Source organism: Callorhinchus milii, unplaced genomic scaffold, assembly GCF_018977255.1.
Source record: "Callorhinchus milii isolate IMCB2004 unplaced genomic scaffold, IMCB_Cmil_1.0 Scaffold44, whole genome shotgun sequence".
Classification (NCBI taxonomy): Eukaryota; Metazoa; Chordata; class Chondrichthyes; order Chimaeriformes; family Callorhinchidae; genus Callorhinchus; species Callorhinchus milii.
Window position 1 is genome coordinate 39,062 of NW_024704785.1, and position 22,120 is coordinate 61,181.

Genomic DNA, 22,120 nt, shown 5'->3' on the forward strand with positions numbered 1-22,120 from the left:
GAAATTTCTTCTGACCGTAGTTACACTTCGTAAAGTCTTGTCCACCACACAAAGTCTGTGCAAAGCTAAAATGTAACTCCTAGTGTCATGGAAGCCTCAATTGTGTTAACAATCCCTTATTGAAAATATCAGGGACGTCCAAAATCCCTGGTTTCACAACTTTACTGTAACATATATGTGTTACAGGCTCTGTGAAACAATAACAATTGGTTCTAAATTGCCAAACATATTAGTATTTGATTTTAAATTAGTTATCAATGTTTACCCCAATCTTGGTATATAATTTGCTCAATATTTATTATCTCATATGATTTAAGATTTGTATAAAATAGCAAGATATGAATGGATAAGGTCAGAGCATGTGGAGTCAGGGGAAAAGTAGTAGAATGGATAGCAAGCTGGCTACAAGACAGAAAACAGAGAGTAGGGGTAAAGGGTAGCTACTCAAACTGGCAGAGGGTGGGAAGTGGCGTTCCACAAGGATCAGTATTGGGACCACTGTTGTTCACAATTCACATTAATGATTTGGACTCAGGGATCGAAAGTACAATTTCAAAATTTGCAGATGACACCAAATTGGGAGCTGTAAATAATACTGAGGAGGACTGCAGCAAATTACAGCAAGACGTTAATAAACTTGCTGAATGGGCATTTAATTTGCAAATTAATTTCAATATAGATAAGTGTGAGGTGGTACATTTTGTAAGAGGAATAAAGAGGTCACAAACTGCCTGGAAAATAAGAATCTAAATGGGGTAGAGGAGCAAAGGGATCTAGGGATACAAATACACAAATCGCTAAAAATAGCGATGCAGGTTAATAAGGCGATTAAAAAAAGCAAACCAAGCATTGGGGTTCATTTATAGAGGGATAGAAATGAAAAGCAGGGAAGTTATGCTAAACCTATATCGAACCTTGGTTAGACCACACTTGGAGTACTGTGTACAGTTCTGGTCCCCACATTATAGAAAGGATATAGAGGCACTGGAGAAGGTGCAAAGCAGATTTAGAAGGATGATACCGGAACTGCAAACTATCACGAAAGGCTGAACAAGCTTCGATTCTTTTCTCTTGAAAAGAGAAGGGTGAGGGATGACCCAATAGAGGTCTTTAAAATGATGAAAAGGTTTAAGGGCCATAAATATAAAATACTCACCAATAAATCAAATAGGGAAGTCAGAAGAAACTTTATCCAGAGAGTGGTGGGAATGTGGAACTTGCTACCACAACGAGTAGTTGAGGCGAACAGCATAGGTGCATTTAAGGGGAAGCTAGATAAGTATATGAGGGAGAAAGGAATAGAAGGTTTTGCTGATAGGTTTAGTTGATGAAGGGCCGGAGGAAGCCCATGTGGAGCATAAATGCCGGCATAGACCAGTTGGGCCAAATGGCCTTTTCTGTGTTGTATATTCTAAGTATTACTATGTAATGAACTGTATTATTGTAGTAAACTTGAAACGCTCTTCACATGTCAAAGCTGCCGTTATTTAAAACCATAAATTCACTGATAGTGTTATTTTCTTTCGGTTGTATCTTTTCAGGAGCATTAAAAAAAGTTTGGTCTTTTGTGGAAAAGCAGTTACATCTATGGAGAACATAAGACACATTGACTATGATTTTGCAACCTCAACCTCTCTCCATGGTTTGCACAATGCACTGCAGAGCAAACCCAGAATCCGCAGAGTCCTCTGGATAGTGATTGTCTCACTTTCTGTAATTGGAGTTTCTTCCCAGATTACCCAACTCTTTATTAATTATTTCACTTGGCCAACATCCACGTCTCTCACCATCAAGTATGTTGAAGATATTGAATTTCCTGCCGTTACATTCTGCAATTTAAACAGGTATTCCAGGTCTCATGTTTAAGATTTAATTCTAACTGCTGTAAAATCAAAGAAATTCCATAAGTGGTGTGATTTTAACAATTAATTAATTTTAACTAAGATATATTTTTTTCTTAAAATGCCATGAAAGTCAAACATAGAATTAAAGTTTCTAAAAAAAAACGAGGATTATCTTTGCTTTGTGACTACAAGATGAATTTTTTTTCCGAGATCATTGCATAGATTTTTTATCAAACTTAATTAATGACAAGCTACATTTTATCCATCAATTGGCTTTCTTAACACTTTTGTTTAAACTCACCAGTGGAGCAAATGCTATATACATTTTCACTATTTAGTTTTCATGCATGTTTCGTCTCACTAATTAAAGTGAAGACAGTCCCAGGTAAATAAACATCAGATCAAAGACCCTATCGTTAATGGAATGAAAAGCCTCCATCAAGATCATAAGAGAGGTTTGGATGAAGAATGTTCTTTGACTCATTTGATCTCATTCTGCCAGAATATCCACCCTATAATCCTCACATTAAAACATCAAGCTTTTTTCTTAAATGAGTCCAGCATTTGCCTCAACCACGCTTCGTAGTCAGTTGTTAATTAACCTCTGTGAAAAGAAATACTTCCTAGTTTCTGTCTTAAAATGATCTTTTGCAACTCTAAACCTGTGCTCTCTTGTTCTCAGCATTTGTGCATTCCACTCTCTTCTGTCAGTTTACACTCTGATTTCACTATGAAGCATTTTGAGACGTCTCTGCGAAGTGAAATTTGGTGTACAAGTATAAATTATATTTTAAATTGTATTGTATCTGAAAGTATTGCTCTGGCTTTACTTTTTTAATCACGTTTAAAATCTCACATATCTATATAAGATCCCCCTCTGAGGCATCTCTTCTCGAGACTGAAGATAATTCAATCTTCAAAGCTTATTTGTCTATAAACAGGTATCTAATGCCCTGTTTATTTGCCTGGCAGCCTCCTATGTCAAGTTGATTCTGACTGAGTCTAAACAACAACAACAACTTGTATTTATATAGCGCCCTCCATGTCGGATGGCATCTCAGAGTGCTTCACAGTAACGGATCCTGGGGCCGAGTCAGGGGGAGGGGGAGGAAGGTGACAAAAGGCGCAGTCGAAAAGAAAGTTCTTCAGCAGAGTCCTGAAAATAGGAAGAGAGGGGGTGAGGCAAAGGGAGTGAGGAAGGGAGTTCCAGAGCCTCGGAGCATAGTGGCTGAAGGTACGGCCGCCGAGGGTGGAGCGGAGGACTCGGGGGACAAGGAGGAGGCCAGACCCGGAGGAACAAAGGCAATGGGCACTGTTTTGAGGAGCGAGGAGGTCGGAGAGGTAGGGGATTGCAGAGGAATAGAGGGATTTGAAGACAAGGGTGAGGATCTTGAAGTCGATCACTTCAAACTAAAACAATCCATACCTTTAAGGATATATTTTCTTGGCGGGACTTGTTGAAACTCCCTTCTCTTTTTGAATAGTGAGATGGGATCTTGAACATCATCCACCTGAACAGGAAAATGGGACATTGGTTTAACATTTCATCCAAAGAATGGCAAAAAAGATGTAAGGGACCATAAACATTAGCAGTCTCTGTGTGCATGAGCAATAAATGCCCTTTCGAAAAGACCACAGATGCACTGCTGTTGGATCTCTTGATTTTGTGTTAGGAACAATTCATTCTGTAATTCGTTCAAATCCTTTAACCATTTGGCATTTGTCTGGAAGTCATGCATTCTCATACAAAGCTGATCATATAACCCATCTGTTTTAGCCTGCAATTTAGTACATAATTGGTCAGTATATTAGCTTTAGTATACCTACATTTTTGGCATCTCTACTGAAACATTTGAAATATGATGCACCATTGATATGTTTTGATACTTTATCTCTACATTTTCTCTACATGTGCTTGCTGCATGATTTATCCAGCTTCCACCTGTCAGTTCCACCAATGTCATTTAAGTTGTTAGATTTCTTGTATTTCTGATTTTGTTATGGCTGAGTTTCATAGTTGATTCACACTATGAGTTTTACAAATCTTATTCCAGGTTTTTGGGGACTAAATTTTGATATATCGTAACAGATTTTTTACTACAACATTTCCCCATATACATTTCTATAGCATCAAATGTACTATGGAAAGTTCATTAGATTCATTACATGCAAAAGAATTACACAATTCATATTATGAAATTTGCGAAGAAATAACCCCTCACAAAATTGGATCCCAGAACAGTTAAGGAAGCCCTCAATTACTATGCCTTGACTTGAATTAATACTACATGTGTACTGCTTGAAACAAAACTGTACAAACTGTACAAATGTGGAAAATAACTAATTGAACACAACTGCTATTTTTATTTTAGCCCAAGTGCATAAATGTGATTCACCGCATGCTATTTGTTACAATATATAAACGGAGTATGTTTCTGTGTGTATGAAAGAGAGGAGAAATCTAACAATTTACAACAGATAGAAATGACAAGTAAAAGATTGGCTCCACATTTAGTGGCGATGGATTTTGGATCATGGAGTCACTTATACAAATGTCCTTATTAAGTTTTCAAATGGTAAGATGGTGATTGTGTTTTGTTCTCTACAGATACCAAGAAAAAGCAGTGGCCAACGTGAGCATAATATATTTATTATGGAAAATTGTGTCTGCAGTTCTGAGCATTGATGCTGGTGATGGAAACAACATTCCCGAAAGTGTCAATAACTTTCTTCAAGGCAATGAAAGTTTCAGCATCAGGAATTTCACCAAAGAGCACGGTTACCAGCTTGATAACAGCACTCTATTACAATGTGATTTCTCTGGAGAGCCCTGCTATCCAAATGTAAATCAAATGAAACTTATCTATCTTGTTTAAGAGGTAAACCTCCTGACAAAGTATTCTAAAGAGAATATGTCTTAATGGCAAAGAGTAAGGAATGGGAATTTACTGTGGAAATAACTAAGTGCAGATGAATTTAAATTACTATTGATTTTAAAAGTTTTATATACATAAATAACATTTTGTGGATTGATCGAAGTCTGGATCCCCTATCCATATCATCCACAATTAATACACTTACTACAGAATTACCTACCTAAAGTGCAGTGAGTTTTGAACAGTCTGAGTATCTGCATATTTATCATAACATTTTTGGGACTCTCAAAATCTACAAGATAAGTAAGTCTAATTTGACTCTTTCCTGCAATGCCCTTTTCAGGATTTTGAGCACGTGTTTACTGAGTATGGCAATTGCTATACGTTCAATCATCAGAATCTGAAAAGCAAACGACGAGTGAAAACATCAGGAAGGGGACTAAGAGTGCTATTTGATATCAAGCAGGTTTGTGTTTCATCTAAAAGTGAAAAAGAAATTTCTCCAGTTTTGAAAATAATTGAATGAATAAAGTCATTTTAGATTTCTCCAATTACAACGTTTGTTTTATATTTTGAGTGATTAATAAAGAAGACTTGACTAAAACTGGAAAACGCTTAAAATTGGAGTAAGTTGATCAGTATCCTGAAAGAAAGGTCTAAGACTTTCACCAGAACTGCAGATTACTTCATTTCTATTTCTTCCTTATGTCTTTGTCTCTATATCAGTTAAGAAGGGTCAGATTTAACTTGAAATGTTACTCTATCTCCTACTTGCCGTCTTTCGGATGAGAATTTAAAACGAGACCCAAAACACTATTTGAAAAGAGGAGGGAGATTTTCCCAGTGTCCTGATCAACAATACAGCTCTAAAAATGTTCCACAACTGTTATCAAATAAAACATTGGGTTAAGTTTGTGGTATTTAATAATGTGTTCCTTGTGTTCATTATGAAATGCTTAAAACTTTACTCCATTTTTATGACCCCTGCCCCCCTCCTCCATTTTCCCCAGTGCAAATTTCTATGCTGCAAGCTACTTTTGCAAGGAAATGTCTACTTTGGATCCAATTATAACCTTTCAGCTAAATTTTCCTTTTTGTTGAATTTACAGTCAGAGATGACAGACAATCCTGCCCTTGGTTATACCGATGCTGGGATGAACTTTGTGATCCATTCTCCCAATGAACTACCACAGGTTGAGACCATGGGCCTGTCTGTGGGAGTTGGTATGCATGCCTATGCTGTAATACGGCAACTGAAGGTAAGCAAAAAAAATTAAACCAACAACATACGGCTATCAACAGAATAAGACTTGGAGTCCTTTGTAATTTTTTCTGACAAGATAAGTAAAATTAACTAAGGAACCCAGATAGTGTAGTGGATAGAGCTGTAATTTACAGAGTGGGCTTTACAACAACAATAGAAACTTGTATTTATAAAATACCCTTCAGCCGGGCTAGCATCCTGGAGTGCTCAACAGTGATGGAACTTGATACCGAGCCGAGGAGAAAGAGATGATCGTAGGCATGGTTGAAGAGGAAGTTCTTCAGGTAAGATCTGAAGACGGGGAATGAGGTGGAAGGCGGAGGGATTAAGGAAGAGAGTTCTATAGTTTTGTGGTGTAGTGACCTAAGGTACGACCGACAATGGTAGAGTGGAAGGGACAAGGGACATGCAAGAGCCCGGAACCAGCTGAGAGGAGGCAACAGGTAGTGGAGTGGGGTGTAAGGAAGTCAGAGACGTTGAGTGGTGCCAGAGCATGAAGTGAGATACAAATGATTATGAAGATCTTGAGATCAATCCATTCTATGACAGGCAGCCAGTGGAGTCTGGCAAGGACTGGGGTGATGGGGCTATGGAGATTGGTACTGGTGAGGATAAAGGAGTGCGGTTCCACAGGCACTGGTTGTGCTTTGATACTCCACCTATTGTTCCTGTGTGCGCCATGGCAATCTATAGTTCAAATCTCCGACTGTCCTAAATGCCTGTTTTCAGCTGGGATCTGTGTTTCTTTACTATAGACAATAAACCAGGAATACCCATGGGGAGAATGTAACCCTCACATAAGCCTGGAATATCACGACACCTATACAACATACAGATGTTTGCAGGAGTGTAAATCAAAGTATATCAAACAACACTGTGGCTGCTTTCCTTTCCTGTTGCCTGGTTAGTACATTTATAATTTTCTGTTAAAAGCAACTAACGGGTTTATGGTCATCAGTGAAAACAATACTTCAAAGTTGTATGTGTCTAACAGTTTATTACGGTGACAATAAGGAAGCTTTGAATATTTGCTATATTTCCTCTTACGGATAGGAATGATGACAGCGTTTTTTAAAGGGGTAGGAACAGTACCAGAGGACAGGCATCCCCAGACCCTAAATTCTACACTAAATTTAATTTATTTAGGAATAATACAAATGTTGCTCCTATAAAAATGTCAAGGTCCCTGCATTTGTTAACATGTCAAGTTAGTACTTTAAACCTGGGTTAATCTGACACTCTGTTGGTGGAGAGTAGAGGCATCAACAACATCAACGGATTTTCTTACAGTCAGGGAAGATGGTGGATAATTGTAATAACTTTCACAACTTCCAAAGCAGGAGTTAAGATGAAAAAAAAGCCTAAGTATTTCAATAAATATAGCAGAGCATTGCTTTCAAATGACTTTAGAAGAGAGGGAGTTCAAATTTACATACAACAACAACAAAATTACATTTATAGAGCGCCTTTCACATCAGGAGGACATCCCAAGGCCCTGGATAGTCAGGAGTCAGGAATCGAGCAAGGGGGAGGGATGGAGTAGGAGTGATGGAAGGCAGAGAGGTGGGAGGGTGACCGAAGGCACAATCGAAAAGGAGGGTCTTGAGACCGGCCTTGAAAGAGGCAAGGGGAAAGCAAGACGAAGGGACTGTGGGATGAAATTCCAGAGTGTGGGGGCAGAGAGGCTGAAAGCCCGGCCACTGATGGTAGGATAGGTCGAGCGGGAGACACAGAGGAGGCCGGAGCCCGATGAATGGAGGGAGCGGGCAGGTTGGTAGAGAATCAGCAGGTCAGAGAGGTAGGAGGGGCCAAGGACATCCCGCAGTCTCTCCACCTCACTCCCTCCCTTACCACCTTTAAGACCCATCTCAAGACCCTCCTCTTCGACCGTGCTTCCGATCTCCCTGCTTTCAATAATGCAACACACCCCGGTGAGGATGACGACAGAGTGGTCGATGGTGGCGAAGCCAGCAGAGGGTCAAGGAGGACGAGGAGGCAGAGGAAGCCCTGGTCCCAGATGGACAGGGTGTTTTCTGTGTTGTGGGCGGTACAGAAGCCCGATTGGAGGGTTTCGAGAAGGGAATGGCGGGAGAGGAAGGAGCGAAGCTGAGAAGCAACAACTTGTTCCAGGACCTTGGAGAGGAAGAGGAGGTTGGAGATGGGGCAGTAGTTAGGGAGTAGAGAAGGGTCTAGGGAGAGTTTTTTTTTTATGGATAAAAGTGATGACAGCGGTTTTTAAAGGGGTGGGAACAGTACCAGAGGACAGGCAGAGGTTAACAATGTCAGTGAGTAGAGGGATAAGGAGGTGGAGCTGGGAGGTAAGGAGTGGGGTAGGGATGGGGTCGAGGGAGCAGGTGGTGTGTATCATATGGGTTATGATGGTGCTGAGAGAGGAGGAGATGAGTTCAAAGATGTGGAGCGAGGGGTGGGTAGGGGCTGGGGTTAGAGGAGGAGTTGGGGAGGGGATTGCAGTTGCAGTGGCAGAGTCAGCTGAGTGGATTCCCTTGACTTTGAATTTGAGGAAGCCAGCATCGCCTCGCAGTTGGCATTTGAGGTGAAGATGGGTGAGGCCTGAGAGAGTGGACGGAGGAGTCAGTTCAGGAAGAGAGGGTAGCGAGGGAATCAAGAGTGGAGAATAGGGAGCTGTGGAGAAGAGTGACCAAGGAGGATAATAATAGTAATAATAATAATAATAATAATCTTTGCATTTGATATAGCGCTTTTCATATCGGGAGGACCGTCCCAAAGCGCTTGACAGAATACACTGTAAAGTTAATTGACTGTATATGTGTGGGTGAACGCGGCAGCCAATTGCGTACAGCAATGTCCCACAATCAGTCGTAGATTGAAAATGACCAATTTATTATTGTTGTTTGTTTTGGAGGGATTATTATTAGGCGTGTGGAGTAAGGAAACTTGCCCAAGGTTTCGCCCTGCCTGGAATTGAACTCAGGTCTCTTGCTTGCAAAGCGAGTGCTATATCCACTGAGCTACAGGACTCCACAAAGGATAGGTCATTGCAGGAGGATGCCCAGAGGGGAAAGAGTTTAGATGACTCCAAGGCAGCCGAGAGGGAGGGGGGGAGATTTTTTTCCAGGGGCAGGAGGAGGTGGAGGTGGGTTGGGTGGCGTTGGGAAGAGTGATTGAGGAGTTAAGGGAGATGAATTGATGGTCCGAGATCGCTTTGTCAATGATGGTGAGGTCCGAGATGGTGAAGCCCCGAGTGATCACCAAGTTGAGGGGCTGACCGTGGATGTGGGTGGTGGAGTGGATGTTGAGAGAGAGATTGAGGGAGAGGATAAGGGAGGAAAAGTCAGCGGAGTAGAACAGGTGGGGTTGAAGTGAAGGTTGAAATCGCCAAGGATGAGGAGGTGTTCGGAACAAAGGGAGAGGGAAGATAGAAGGGTGGAGATGTCAGGGATGAAGGTGGGGGAGGGCTTGGGGGGTTGATAGATCAGGAGAATTTTGAGGGTAAGGTTGGAGGGGTGATAGAGGGTAAGGTGCTCAAAGGAGGGGAAATTTCCAGAGGAGTAACGGGATAGGCTGATCAAGGAACAGGAGTTGAAAGCCACCCCGCCACCATGGCGGTTCAGTCGAGGGGTGGGCAAAGTGGAATCCATGGCTTTAAAAAGGGAATTAGACAAGTAGTTCAAAAGGATATATTTTAAATGACTATATGGAAAAGACAGGGCATTGGAATTAACTGGATAGCTCTGACAGAAAGACGGCAAAGGCAATATAGGTTGAAATAGCCTACAACAACAACTTGCAATGATATTGCATCCTTCACTTAAGATAATCGCTGAAACATGGCACGCTGAATAGACTAGTTCTGTGATGAAAGTCAGTGATTCTATGATACTGCATTATTGGCAACTCTGGGGCTGAAACAGATATTGGTATAATCAACGCATTAGTTATATCAATACAAGAGTGATGTAAAACTTGTCTGTATTAATCTATCCTAATGCCCTTTGTGCTGGCCACAATGAAATGCTTGTGTTGTCATTATTGAATGGGAGGAGGATCAACATAAATCCATACTTTGCTTAGCACTAAATTGCTTTGGCAACACAGATGCTAACGCAGTTTAATGGGTGCACAGGTTGCAATGTAACGTAGCCCTAAATCCCAGTCTATCTCAACTTGGCAAGGCAAATATTTGATATATTATTACGGCAAATGGCATGAGTGCTTACCAGGCGTGGAAGCTTTAATTTATTGAAATAGATTATTTGTCTTTCAAGGACATGGACCTGAATGTGAGCCAGGAAAGTACTACAACTGTGCGTATCCCTTGCTGTGTAAGTAACATCCTTAAATGTAGCATTTCATGGAAACAGCCCTGATCAAAGTCACAAATGACATTCTGAACATCTGTGATCAGGGCTCCCTCTGCCTCCTTGTCCTCCTCAACCTCTCTGCTGCCTTTAACACTGTCTAGCACTCCATCCTCATACACCGCCTCTCCTCCTTACTTAATCTTCACGGACCTGCCCTTGCCTGGTTCGATTCCTATCTTTCTCACCATCTCCACTTTGTTGCCTCTAACGGTTTCTCCTCCAGCTCCCGCACTGTTGCGTCTAGCATCCCCCAGGGCTCTGTCGTTGGCCCTCTCCTCTTTAATATTCACATGCTCCCCATTGGTGACATCATCCGCAGACATGGGGTCAACTTCCATATGTATGAGGATGACACCCAACTCTATCTTTCTGCCTCCACCCTCAACTCCAGGACCACTGCTGTCCTGACAGACATCAAGTCCTGGATGAGGGCAAACTTCCTACAGTTGAATGTAAACAAGACTGAGGCCCTCCTTATTGGCTCGCGCCAGCACCTCTACACCTCAGGCTCTGGCAGCATCAACCTCCATGGTTGCACACTACAACTCACCAAGCCAGTCAGGAACCTAGGTGTCTTGTTCAACCCCTCAACTGTCTTTTCTTCCCGCATCCAAGACATGACACGCTCTGCCTTCCCTCACCTCCGTAACATCCCCTGACTCCGCCACTACCTCACCCCTCAGGCCGCTGAAACGTTTATTCATGTCTTCTTCACCTCCAGGCTCGACTATGCAAATGCTCTGCTTGTCGGCCTTCCCAACTCCTCCTTCCACAGACTGCAGATAATCCAGAACTCTGCAGTCCATGTCCTCTCCATCACCAAACTCCATGACCCCATCTCCCCCACTCTCGCCCGACCCCATTGGCTCCCTATCCTTCAGACCTTGTTTGCAAACTTTAGATCTCAATGAATGTCAGAAGGCTAACGAATCATGGAAACTGCCTCAGCAGAGCTGCAAAATGTCCCCAGCTTAGATCATGTGAATTTCACGTGGAGGTCACTTGCCCATGGTCAAGAACAAGATCAAGATCAGACTGATTTCCACCCTCCCTCATTCAGTGCAGTGGAGACCAAATGTAAACCTTGTTTCCTGCCACCCAAGCTGTGATCGGCTCATTCACTGAACAATGATAATAATAATCCCTCAAGTAAAAACAAACAATAATAATTTGGTCACTCGATCCACGACTATTTGGGGGACACTGCTGTGCGCAATTAGCTGCCATGTTTTGCCCACAAAATTTACAGTCAATTCACTTTATATTATATTCTGTGAAGCGCTTTGTGACGTCTGGAAGTCGTGAAAAGCGCTATAACAAATGCAAGGATTATTATTATCATTACTATAATGATCTTTGGGAGTATTAGGTCTGCATAGTACATTTAATCATTGATCCATTGGAGTAACTTGACTTGCCAGGGGCAGGGGGTTGAAGAAAAACTTGAATGAGAAAATTGCAGTGTAAATCCTGTAAATTGTCTCAGGACATAAAGTGCATCTCATGCAGAGAACCTCACATACATCACACCAACTAGCTAGTGAGAACTTTGTACTGAACTAAGCTCCTCCCTTGGAGAAGAGTTCTCACAAGTACAATTTGCTTCATTTGTTTCCCAGACCAGGTACTGAGAATTATAATTTGCAAATCTAATTGTTATTTTTAACAAATATATTCAACTATTGGTTGGGAGCAAAACTAAAATTGTGCTTTTCCTCTTTATCTTCTAGATTTCATAGAGAAAGAGGGACTCTGCAAAGCAGGTCCATACAGATCCAACTGCCCCGCTCCGTGTCAAGAGACAAAATATGCCACTCGTGTCTCTTATTCCACTTTTCCAAGTAACAAAGGGTTGCATTTTTTTTCCACAAAATTTCAGAAAACCAAGGAGTATATCAGGTGAGTACTATCTGCAGGTTATCAGAGGGAAAGCTTCAAATGTTTGTATTTGTAGCTGTTAAATAAAATGACTAGATAGCATTCCTCAGTTCAAAAGTCACAGAGGTCACCTTCATTGGGTGCTGTTATATGTATGTTCTGAGTCAGATCAGGTTGTCTTATTTCTAATTCCGCATAACAACAACAAGAAGATTACATTTATATAGTGCCTTTCACGTCGGAAGGACGTCCCAAGGTCACTACACTATACAGAAATTGCTTGCAAAATGCTCTGAGACGCAACAATTTGACAAGCCCCTGTGAACATTCTTTCTTGCTTTCATCTTATGCAGAAGGTGGGATATCTCACCATTATTTCTGCAGATTATTACTATTTCATTTTATAGAGTCAGACCCTATAATAACACAATGGTTCGGGCACATAAAACAAGCCCGCTGTCGTAACAGAATGGTTAAAAAATGGCTACTGCTCAGTACTCCTCAGACATCTCTTCAGGTTGTATATTACTATTATTTATTATTATTAAATGTGCTGTATGCAGAGAGGCAGTTAGTCAGCAGCCAAACTCAATTCGGACATTTAGCTTTCAATATAGCATGTACTTGTCAGTACTTGACAGAAAGATAATAAGTCTTGAAGTGTTAGATATTCAGTAACCAAGGAACTTTCTGTTTACTGTATCCATTATTTACACATGATTTCTCAAAGCTTGTAACCATTATTAATCAAACATCCTGGTTATCTTGAGTACAAAAAAATACAAAATGATCAACATGAGCTGTTAATCCACTGATGAAAAGTGCAAATAACCTCTCAGACTTAACCATGCAAAATATAGGAACCAAAATATGTTGCTTGTTTTTTTATGTCAGTACGTAATTATCCTCCCTTATCGGATTTACAAATAGCCAAACATTGCTTACATTGGTGTGATAAATAATCATTAGTCCAGATCATATGGAGAAATCAAACTTCCTCTCAACCTGTGTAAGTCTCCATCTCTCCTGCACACTGCATTCAAAATGTTAGACCAGTCTTCTCAGTGTTATTAACATTTCAATTGAACAAACAAATGGAGAGCAAAAAGAAAGAAAATGACTGAGATTTATAGCTGGAAATAATAATAAAAATCCTTGCATTTTCTATAGAGCTTTATCACGTATTTGAAATATATCAAAGCACTTCACAGGACTTTACTTTAAGGTGCAGTGACTATTTTTTATGTGAACTCAGCATTCATTTTGCACACAGCAATGTCTCACAAACAGCCATCATGTAAATAATAATAATTCTTGCATTTGATATAGCACCTTATCACGTCTTTGAGACGTCTAAAGCGCTTCACAGAATATATTGTAAACTGAATTGACTGTATATTTTGTGGGTCAAACGCAGCAGCCAATTGCACACAGCAGTTTGTGGGACACTCCAATGCAGCACAGGAGTGTGTTTTATTATTGAAGGTACCACCATTTAGATGAGACATTAAACTGAGGTCCTGCCTGCCTATTCACATGGACTTGAAAGATCCCATAGCACTATTTAAAAAGAGAAGGGAGCTTGTCCCAGAGTCCTAGTCAATAATTCCCCAAATTAAATTGGTCATTTACTTCATGGCTGTTCATGCGACATTGCTGTGTTCAAATTGACTGCCGCATTCACCTACAGGGAACATTGTCTGTGAAGCGCTTTAAGTCATCATCCTGATGTGAAAGGCCTTATAAATGCATTATATCAAATACAAAGATTATTATTATTTTTATGACTGAGATCTACAATTGCTTACTAGCTCAGATGTCCTGAATTCACTAGGCAGTGTGCTCGCACCACGTTTTTCAGACTTTGTTGACTTCGGACGGTAGATTCACCATCAAACATGCGCAAAACAGAACTAGTTTGATTTGGCAATGCAAATTTTTAAATTTGAACCAGTTTCAAAATTTAACTAACGTTTTGTCTTATTTATTCTCAAGGGAAAACTTTGTTTGCATTGATATCGCTTACGAAGATCTCAACTCCGAATTAACTCAGCAGCAGAAGAAACTGCCAATATCCGAACTTATTGGTGAGTTGGGCTGCCACTTAAGTAGTCGTTTTGTTTCAGTGTCCAGTGTGGAAGCAAACTCTTTGATGCAGTGATTCCATTTTTACTGGGATATTATACAATCAACAGCAACAACAACAAAATTACATTTATTTAGCGCCTTTCATGTCAGGAGGACGTCCAAAGGCGTGGGACAGACAGAGTTACGGACCCGAGCTGGGGGTCGGGGTGGGGGAGGGTGGAGGGCAGGAGTGAAAGCAGGGAGATCGGAAGCACGGTTGAAGAGGAGGGTCTTGAGATGGGTCTTGAAAGTGGCGAGAGAGGGGACGAGATGGAGGGATTAAGAGATGGAGTTCCAGAGGTTGGGTGCAGAGTGGCAGAAGACCTGTCCACCAATAGTGAAGCGGGCAAGGCAGGGGATGTGAAGCAGGCCAGAGCCCGCTGAGCGGAAGGAGCGGATGAAGCGGAGGATGTGGACCCATATCAGAATATGTTAGCGTCCAGAGGGACTTGGGTGTCCTTGTACACCAATCGCAGAAAGTTAGTCTGCAGGTGCAGCAGCAATTAGGAAGGCGAACAATATGTTAGCATTCAGTATGAAAGGATTAGAGTATAAGAGTAGGGAAGTCTTGCTGCAACTGTATAGGGCCCTGATGAGACCACACCTGGAATACTGTGTCCAGTTTTGGTGGTCTCATTTAAGGAAGGATGCACTTGCCTTGGAGGGGGTGCAGCGTAGATTTACTATGTTAGTACCAGGGATGAAGGGGTTGTGTTACGAGGATAGGCTGACAAATTTGGGCCTCTATTCTCTAGAATATAGAAGAATTAGAGGGATCTTATAGAAACCTATAAGATCATCAAAGGGCATAATACAGTAGATAGTGGGAGATTGTTTCCCCTGGTTGGAGAAACTAAAACCAGGGGTCACAACCTTAAAATCAGAGGCCAGCCCTTTTGCACTGAGTTGAGGAAGAACTTCTTCACTCAAAGGGTGGTGAATGTATGGAACTCACTACCCCAAAGGGCTGTTGATACTCTGTCTTTGAACATATTCAAGGCTGAGATGGATAGGTTTCTTATTGCAAAAGGGATTAAGGGATATGGGGATAAGGTAGGGTCAGGTTATTAGCTGGAGTTAGATTAGAAGATCAGCCATGATTGAATGGCGGGGCAGGCTCGAAGGGCCGAATGGCTTACTCCTGCTCCTACATGTTATGTTATGTAGATATGGGCATAGAACATTTTAAATTAGTCATTTATCACTTTATTTAAATCGTTTACGGTTAGAAAGTTTAGTACTTGTAAAAAGGAATGGTTTGCATAACTTTGGGCATACAAAGGTAACAAATGCACTGCTGTATGCTGAAGCATGATCTCAATTCAAAGTTTAATTGGCAAATTTCACTTGTGTCAGACCCAGTAACCTGATGATCTGTTGCCTTACAGTACATGTAAGTACTTGGATATGTGGGTGTTTGGATGCTGTATATGCATTCTGACATTAAACAAATACTCCTATTTTGCATATTACAAACTTGGCCATCCAAACAGAGATCCCATTTGCCTATTCATTGCAATGTTAAAGATCCTACAGCAGTGTTGACGAGAGACCCCACCTAATAGAATTCCAGCAGCTAATGGAAGCTAATGGAACCTTAAATTTTATATATAGAAGTGCAGGATAGAAAAGCAAAGAGAAAATGCTAAGCCTATATAAATTGTTAGTTAGATGTCAAGGCGATAGAGGGGGAGCAGAGGAGTTTTACTAGGATGATACGATGGATGAGTGGTTTCATCTATGAGCAGAGACTGGATGAACTGGGATTTTTTTGCTCCTCCACAACATCTGTATGCTCCCTCTTGGTGATATCATCTGCAGACATGGGGTTAACTTCCACATGTATGCGGATGACACCCAACTCTACCTCTTTGCTTCCACCCTTGACTCCAGGACTACTTCTGTCCTGACAGAATGTCTGTCAGACATCAAGTCCTGGATGAGAGCTAACTTTCTTCAATTGAATGTTAACAAGACCGAGGCTCTCCTGATTGGCTCCCGTCAGCGCCTCCACACCTCAGGCGCTGACAGCATCACCATCCATGGTTGCTCCAGCTTAGTAAGCCAGTCCCGAACTTTGTAGTCTTGTTCGACTCTCAACTATCCTTTCTATCCCATATTTGCGCCATGATCCGCTCTGCTCAGTCGGGAGCGCAGCGGACAGCGCGGGAGGAGCCTGGCTACTGCCAGGTACTTAAACTCGCGCCGGAGCGAGTGCAGCAGTCGGAGCGCAGCGGGCGGGGAGGAGCCTGGGCCTACTGACCCAGGTACTTAAACTCGACGCCGGAGCGAGTGCAGCTAGGGAGGGGAGGGAGGTGTGGGGGCGGAGCGGGGGAACTGCGACGTCATAGATTAGTTTTCAGGTGAGTGCGCGCGCACAAAAAACAAAAAAAAAAAAAAAAAAAAAAACCTCTGCGCCCCCCCCCCCCCCCCCCAGGGCTCACATCAGAGCCCACTATGGTCCTGTTGGGTTCGATGCCCCAATCTGCGGGATAATGCCATCCACCTGACCGCTCGCTCCCGGTCCCCGCGTGCGCACTATGGCTGCCGCTTTGACCCGAGCCCCCTCACCCCCTCCCTCCCGCCCCCCTCCTCTCTCCCCCCAAACCCTCCCCCTCTGCATCTCTCCCGCTCTCTCCTCCTCTCTCTCCGTCCCTCTCGTCTTCTATCCCCACTTGACCCTCCCACAACCTCCCTCTGTTCCAGTCTGGGAATCCTCCGCCGGGCTCACCGTGGCACTCGGCGTTGGCTGTCCAGCAGCACCACACCGACTGCCCCATTCCCCACCACTCTCGCCACCCACCCCGGACACAGACCCGGGGAGTCAACCTCTCCTCCCTCATCCCCATCTCCCCCACCCCTGCCTCACAACCTGGACCCCCTCCCCTCCCACACACCCTTCTGTCAACCGCTCCCTCCACATCGGACTGCAAAATGTCCGCTCCCTCTGCAACAAGGCCCTGGTCATCAACGATCTCATCCTTGATGAGAACGTTGATATCATGGCCTTGACAGAAACGTGGCTCACCCCAGGCGACACCTTCCCCCTCACGGAGGCCATGCCACCGGGCTACACCTCCCACCACATCCCCCGCCCCAACCGCCGTGGCGGTGGTGTTGCCCTTATCTCAAGGACACCACTTGCCCTATCCCCCTACTCCTCTGGCTCTTTCCCCTCCTTCGAGCACCTCACCCTCTCCCACCCCTCATTCCTCTCCCTTAAAATCCTCCTCCTCTACCGGCCCCCTAAAACCTCTCCCACCTTCATCTCTGACATTTCAACACTCCTCACATCTCTTTGCCTCTCCTCTGATCGCCTCATCATCCTGGGCGACTTTAACCTACACTTCACCCCCTCCTGCTCCATCTCCACAGACTTCTCTTCCCTGCTCTCCTCACTCAACCTTTCCCTACACATAAACTCCCCCACTCACAGTCACGGCCACCCACTCGATTTGGTGATCACCCGGGCCTCAGTGTCTCGGATGTCACTATTACCGACAAGGCCATCTCCGACCACTACTTCATCTCCTTCACCACCTCCACCCCCCTCCCCACCTCCACCGACCCACCACCATCTTCTACCGCCCTTGGAAGAAGTTACCCCCACAATCCCTAACCGATGCCTTGGAGTCCTCTGAACTCCTCTCCCTCTGGCCTTCAACCCTCACCGACCCCTCTTCTCCTCTCTCCCTCCTCCACAATATCCTCTCCTCCACACTCGATACTCTTGCCCCCATCACTTCCCGCACTGTCTCCTACTCCCGCTCCTCCCCCTGGTACACCACCCACCTCCGCTCACTGAAATGCCAGGTGCGGGCTGCTGAGCGCACCTTTGTCAAATCCGGCTTAACGGTCCACCGACAAATCTGGCTGGACCTCCTCAAAATTTACCGCTCCACTCTAGCCTCGGCCAAGTCGTCCTTCTACTCCAGGATAATCCTGGAGGCGAAGAACAACCCCAGGCTACTGTTTTCCACCACATCCCGACTCCTCCGTCCCCCCCGCCACCCCGCGCAGGTCATCTCCTCCAACCTTCACTGCGAGGAGATGCTGGATTTCCTTGAATCCAAGATCAAGGGAATCCGCTCCGCGGTCACTTCCCCTCCAACTTCCACCCACCACCCACCCCTTCCCTCCCACACTCCGACTCCTACCCACCCTCCCCTACACACCTTCGTACCCGTTTCCCCACCCTCTGTCACTGAACTCATCCTATCCCTAAAACCAACCACCTGCTCCCTTGACCCCATCCCCACTCCACTCCTTATCTCCCAGCTCCATTTCTTGCCCCACATATCACTGACATCATAAACCTGTCCCTCTCCTCTGGCTCTGTCCCCATTCCATTAAAAACTGCCATCATCACGCCACCCTGAAAAAACCCTCCCTTGATGCGTCGCAGCTATCAAGCTACCGGCCCATCTCCAACCTCCCCTTTCTCTCCAAGGTCTTGGAAAGAGTTGTCGCCTCCCAACTGCGCTCTTTCCTCTCCACCCATTCTCTTTTTGAACCCCTTCAGTCAGGTTTCCGTGCTGCTCATAGCACAGAAACTGCCCTGGTCAAGGTCACCAATGATATCCTGACTATCTGTGACCAGGGCTCCCTCTGTCTCCTCGTCCTCCTCGACCTATCGGCAGCATTCGATACGGTCGACCACGCTATCCTACTCCACCACTTGTCCTCCCACCTCAACCTTCAAGGCACTGTCCTTGAATGGTTTAGCTCTTACCTTTCCCACCGTCTTCACTTCGTCTCAACGAATGGCTTCTCCTCCACCCCCCGTACTGTCTCATGTGGTGTCCCTCAGGGCTCTGTCCTCGGTCCCCTCCTCTTCACCCTCTATATGCTCCCCCTCGGTGACATCATCCGCAAACATGGGGTTAACTTCCACATGTATGCGGATGACACCCAACTCTACCTTTCCTCCTCTACTCTCAACTCCACGACCACCGATGTCCTGACAGCCTGCCTGTCCGACATCGAGTCCTGGACGAGAGACAACTTTCTTCAGCTCAACGTGCGAAAAACCGAGGCCCTCCTGATTGGCTCACGTCAGCGCCTCCGCACCTCAGGCGCTGACACCATCAGCATCCAAGGCTGCACTCTCCACCTCTCAAAGCCAGTCAGGAACCTCGGCGTTTTGTTCGACCCTGAGCTGTCCTTTCTCCCTCACATCCGCACCACAACTGGCACCGCCTTCCATCACCTCCGGAATATCGCCAGATTACGGCACTACCTCACCCCTCACGCTGCTGAAACCCTGGTTCACGCCTTTGTCACCTCAAGGCTGGACTATGGGAACTCTCTCCTCGCCGGCCTTCCCGGCACCTCCCTCCACAAGCTGCAGGTCATTCAGAACTCTGCAGCTCGTGTACTGTCCCGCACCAGGCTTCGGGACCACATCACTCCTACCCTCGCTCACCTCCACTGGCTCCCCATCCCCCAGAGGATTGATTTTCAAGATCCTCATCCTCACCTACAAGGCCATTCACGGCCTTGCTCCCTCCTACCTCTCCAACCTACTATCCCCCTACTACCTGCCCGTAACCCTCCGTTCCTCTGGCTCCGGTCTGCTCCACGTCCCCCGCCCCAACCGCCCTACTATCCGGTGGTCGGGGCCTTCAGCCTCTCAGCCCCGAGGCTCTGGAACTCCATCCCCCAGTGCCTTCGCCTTGCTTCCTCCCTTTCCTCCTTCAAGGCCGGTCTCAAAACCTTTCTCTTTGACCGTGCCTTCAGCTCCCCTCTCGACTCTCTTCCTCCTCCTCGCTCCCTCCCTTCCCTCCCCTCACCCTGACCATTTCCCCCCTCCTCTCTCCCTCCCTTCCCTCCCCTCACCCTGACCATTTCCCCCCTCCTCGCTCCCTCCCTTCCCTCCCCTCACCCTGACCATTTCCCCCAATGCTCGGGTCATGACCCAACTGTGCAGCGCCTTGGGACGTCCTCCTGACGTGAAAGGCGCTCTATAAATGGAATCTTGTTGTTGTTGTTGTTGTTGCCTTCCCCCGGCTCCGACACTGTCTCACACCGCAGGCCGCCGAAACCCTCATATGCACCTTCATTACATTGAGGCTCGACTATGTAAACTCACTGATGGTCGACCTCCTCAACTCCTCCCTCCACAGGCTACAGATCATCCAGAACTCTGCAGCCCGTGTCCTCTCCGCGCACTAGGTTCCGCGACCCTAACACCCCCATCCTTGCCCAACTCCACTGGCTTTCCATCACACAGAGAATACAGTTCAAGATCCTGGTCCTCTCCTTCAAAGCCCTCCACAGTCTTGCTCCCCCTACCTCTCCAACTTCCTAACCCCTTACCACCCTGTTCGCTCCCTCCACTCAGCAGGCTCTGGCCTGCCTGACGTTCCCTGTCTTGCTCGCCCCACTATCGTTGAGTGGACCTTCCTCCATTCTGCCCCCACTCTTTGGAACTCCATCCCGCAGTCTCTTTGTCTCACCCCCTCCCTCAACACTTTCAAGACCCAACTTAAGACCCTCCTCTTTGTCCTTGCTTTCAATCTGCCTGCTTCCCCCCCTGCCATCCCCCACCCCGACCCTCAGCTCAGGTCCGCAACTCTGTCTGTTCAGCGCCTTGGGATGTCCTCCCGATGTGAAAGGCGCGATACAAATGTAATTTTGTTGTTGTTGTAGATGAGTTTAAAGTCAGTGATGATAGATGTTTCTTTCTATTGCCATTTCACAGGTGACATCGGAGGACAGCTCGGGTTGTTCTGTGGTGCAAGCTGCATAACTATTATTGAAATCCTCGAATACCTTATCATCAAATCCTATTGGCTGGGATTAGTTTGGTTGCTAAAACTGCCAGATGGTGTGAACAACATTTCTGTCATTCAGATTTCTCATCGCAAAGAAACAAAGCAACCAAAAGTCTTTTAAACCAATTGGGTGAGAAGAGAGAATCCTTGTGGGTATTTTTTAACCTGGTCATTTTATTGAACAAGCTGAACAAGCTGTAATTGAAGAGAATGTCCAAGGGAGGGAATATTTACTGGGGGTAAATTTGTGAGATTTCATAACAGATTTGATGTGAGAACACAATGAATCCGGGCTCAAATCTCACACATTTATTCTCAATTTCTGTTTCCTTCATGAATTTTTACATCTATGAAACAAAAATCCAAACAGCCACTTTTATCCATATATTTATCAATAACATAAGAATTTAAGTATTTTATTGTTTAAAAATTGAAGGCAAATCTGAATAAACTTGCGGATGAGCAATAATGTCAATCATATCTCATATCGTCAAATCTGGTTCCAGTTTCAGTCCTTTATTGTATCAAAAGCAGATATTGAAAATCATTGAATGGAACTAGCTACATTTTACCTCCTGCAACTCTCACTTAAATTCTGAGTGATTAAAAGAAAAACAGTGACAATCCTAAACTCAGAGCACTTCTCACAGATTCAGCAACCAGTGGGAATAATCTACCAATATTTCACCTCTCAAACCTTTCAGTCTTTAAGATCTTTAGAAGACCCCTTTCTAACTTTCTGTGTGTTCTAGTGAAAACAATCTACATTTGTCATGTTTATTCTAATTACTGTAACAGTACATGATGTAAATGTATCATTTGCTCTCCTTTTATTCTGGCTATTTTAAACAAACTTTAAACATTTTTGACTCCAGTCACACAATGAGATGCAAAACCTCATGATAGATTTGAGCTGATATTCATCATATAGTGAAATTTCAGTTGATAATTATGCATTGACTTCAGATTCGAGCACTGCATTCCAACCTGTTCACCCTTCAACCATGACTCA

General features: G+C 44.5%; 1 protein-coding gene across 1 annotated transcript; it reads left to right on the forward strand.

Annotated features, from left to right (window-relative positions):
• The first annotated feature begins 1,587 nt into the window (after positions 1–1,587).
• LOC121851510 (acid-sensing ion channel 5-like) lies at positions 1,588–21,555 on the forward strand. The gene is made up of 9 exons (XM_042345377.1): positions 1,588–1,844; positions 4,453–4,687; positions 5,064–5,186; positions 5,830–5,979; positions 6,740–6,887; positions 10,232–10,288; positions 12,058–12,226; positions 14,201–14,292; positions 21,036–21,555. The coding sequence occupies exons 1-9, from the start codon at positions 1,588–1,590 to the stop codon at positions 21,227–21,229; spliced, it is 1,425 nt and encodes a 474-aa protein (XP_042201311.1). The 3' UTR covers positions 21,230–21,555.
• Positions 21,556–22,120: the final 565 nt, after the last annotated feature.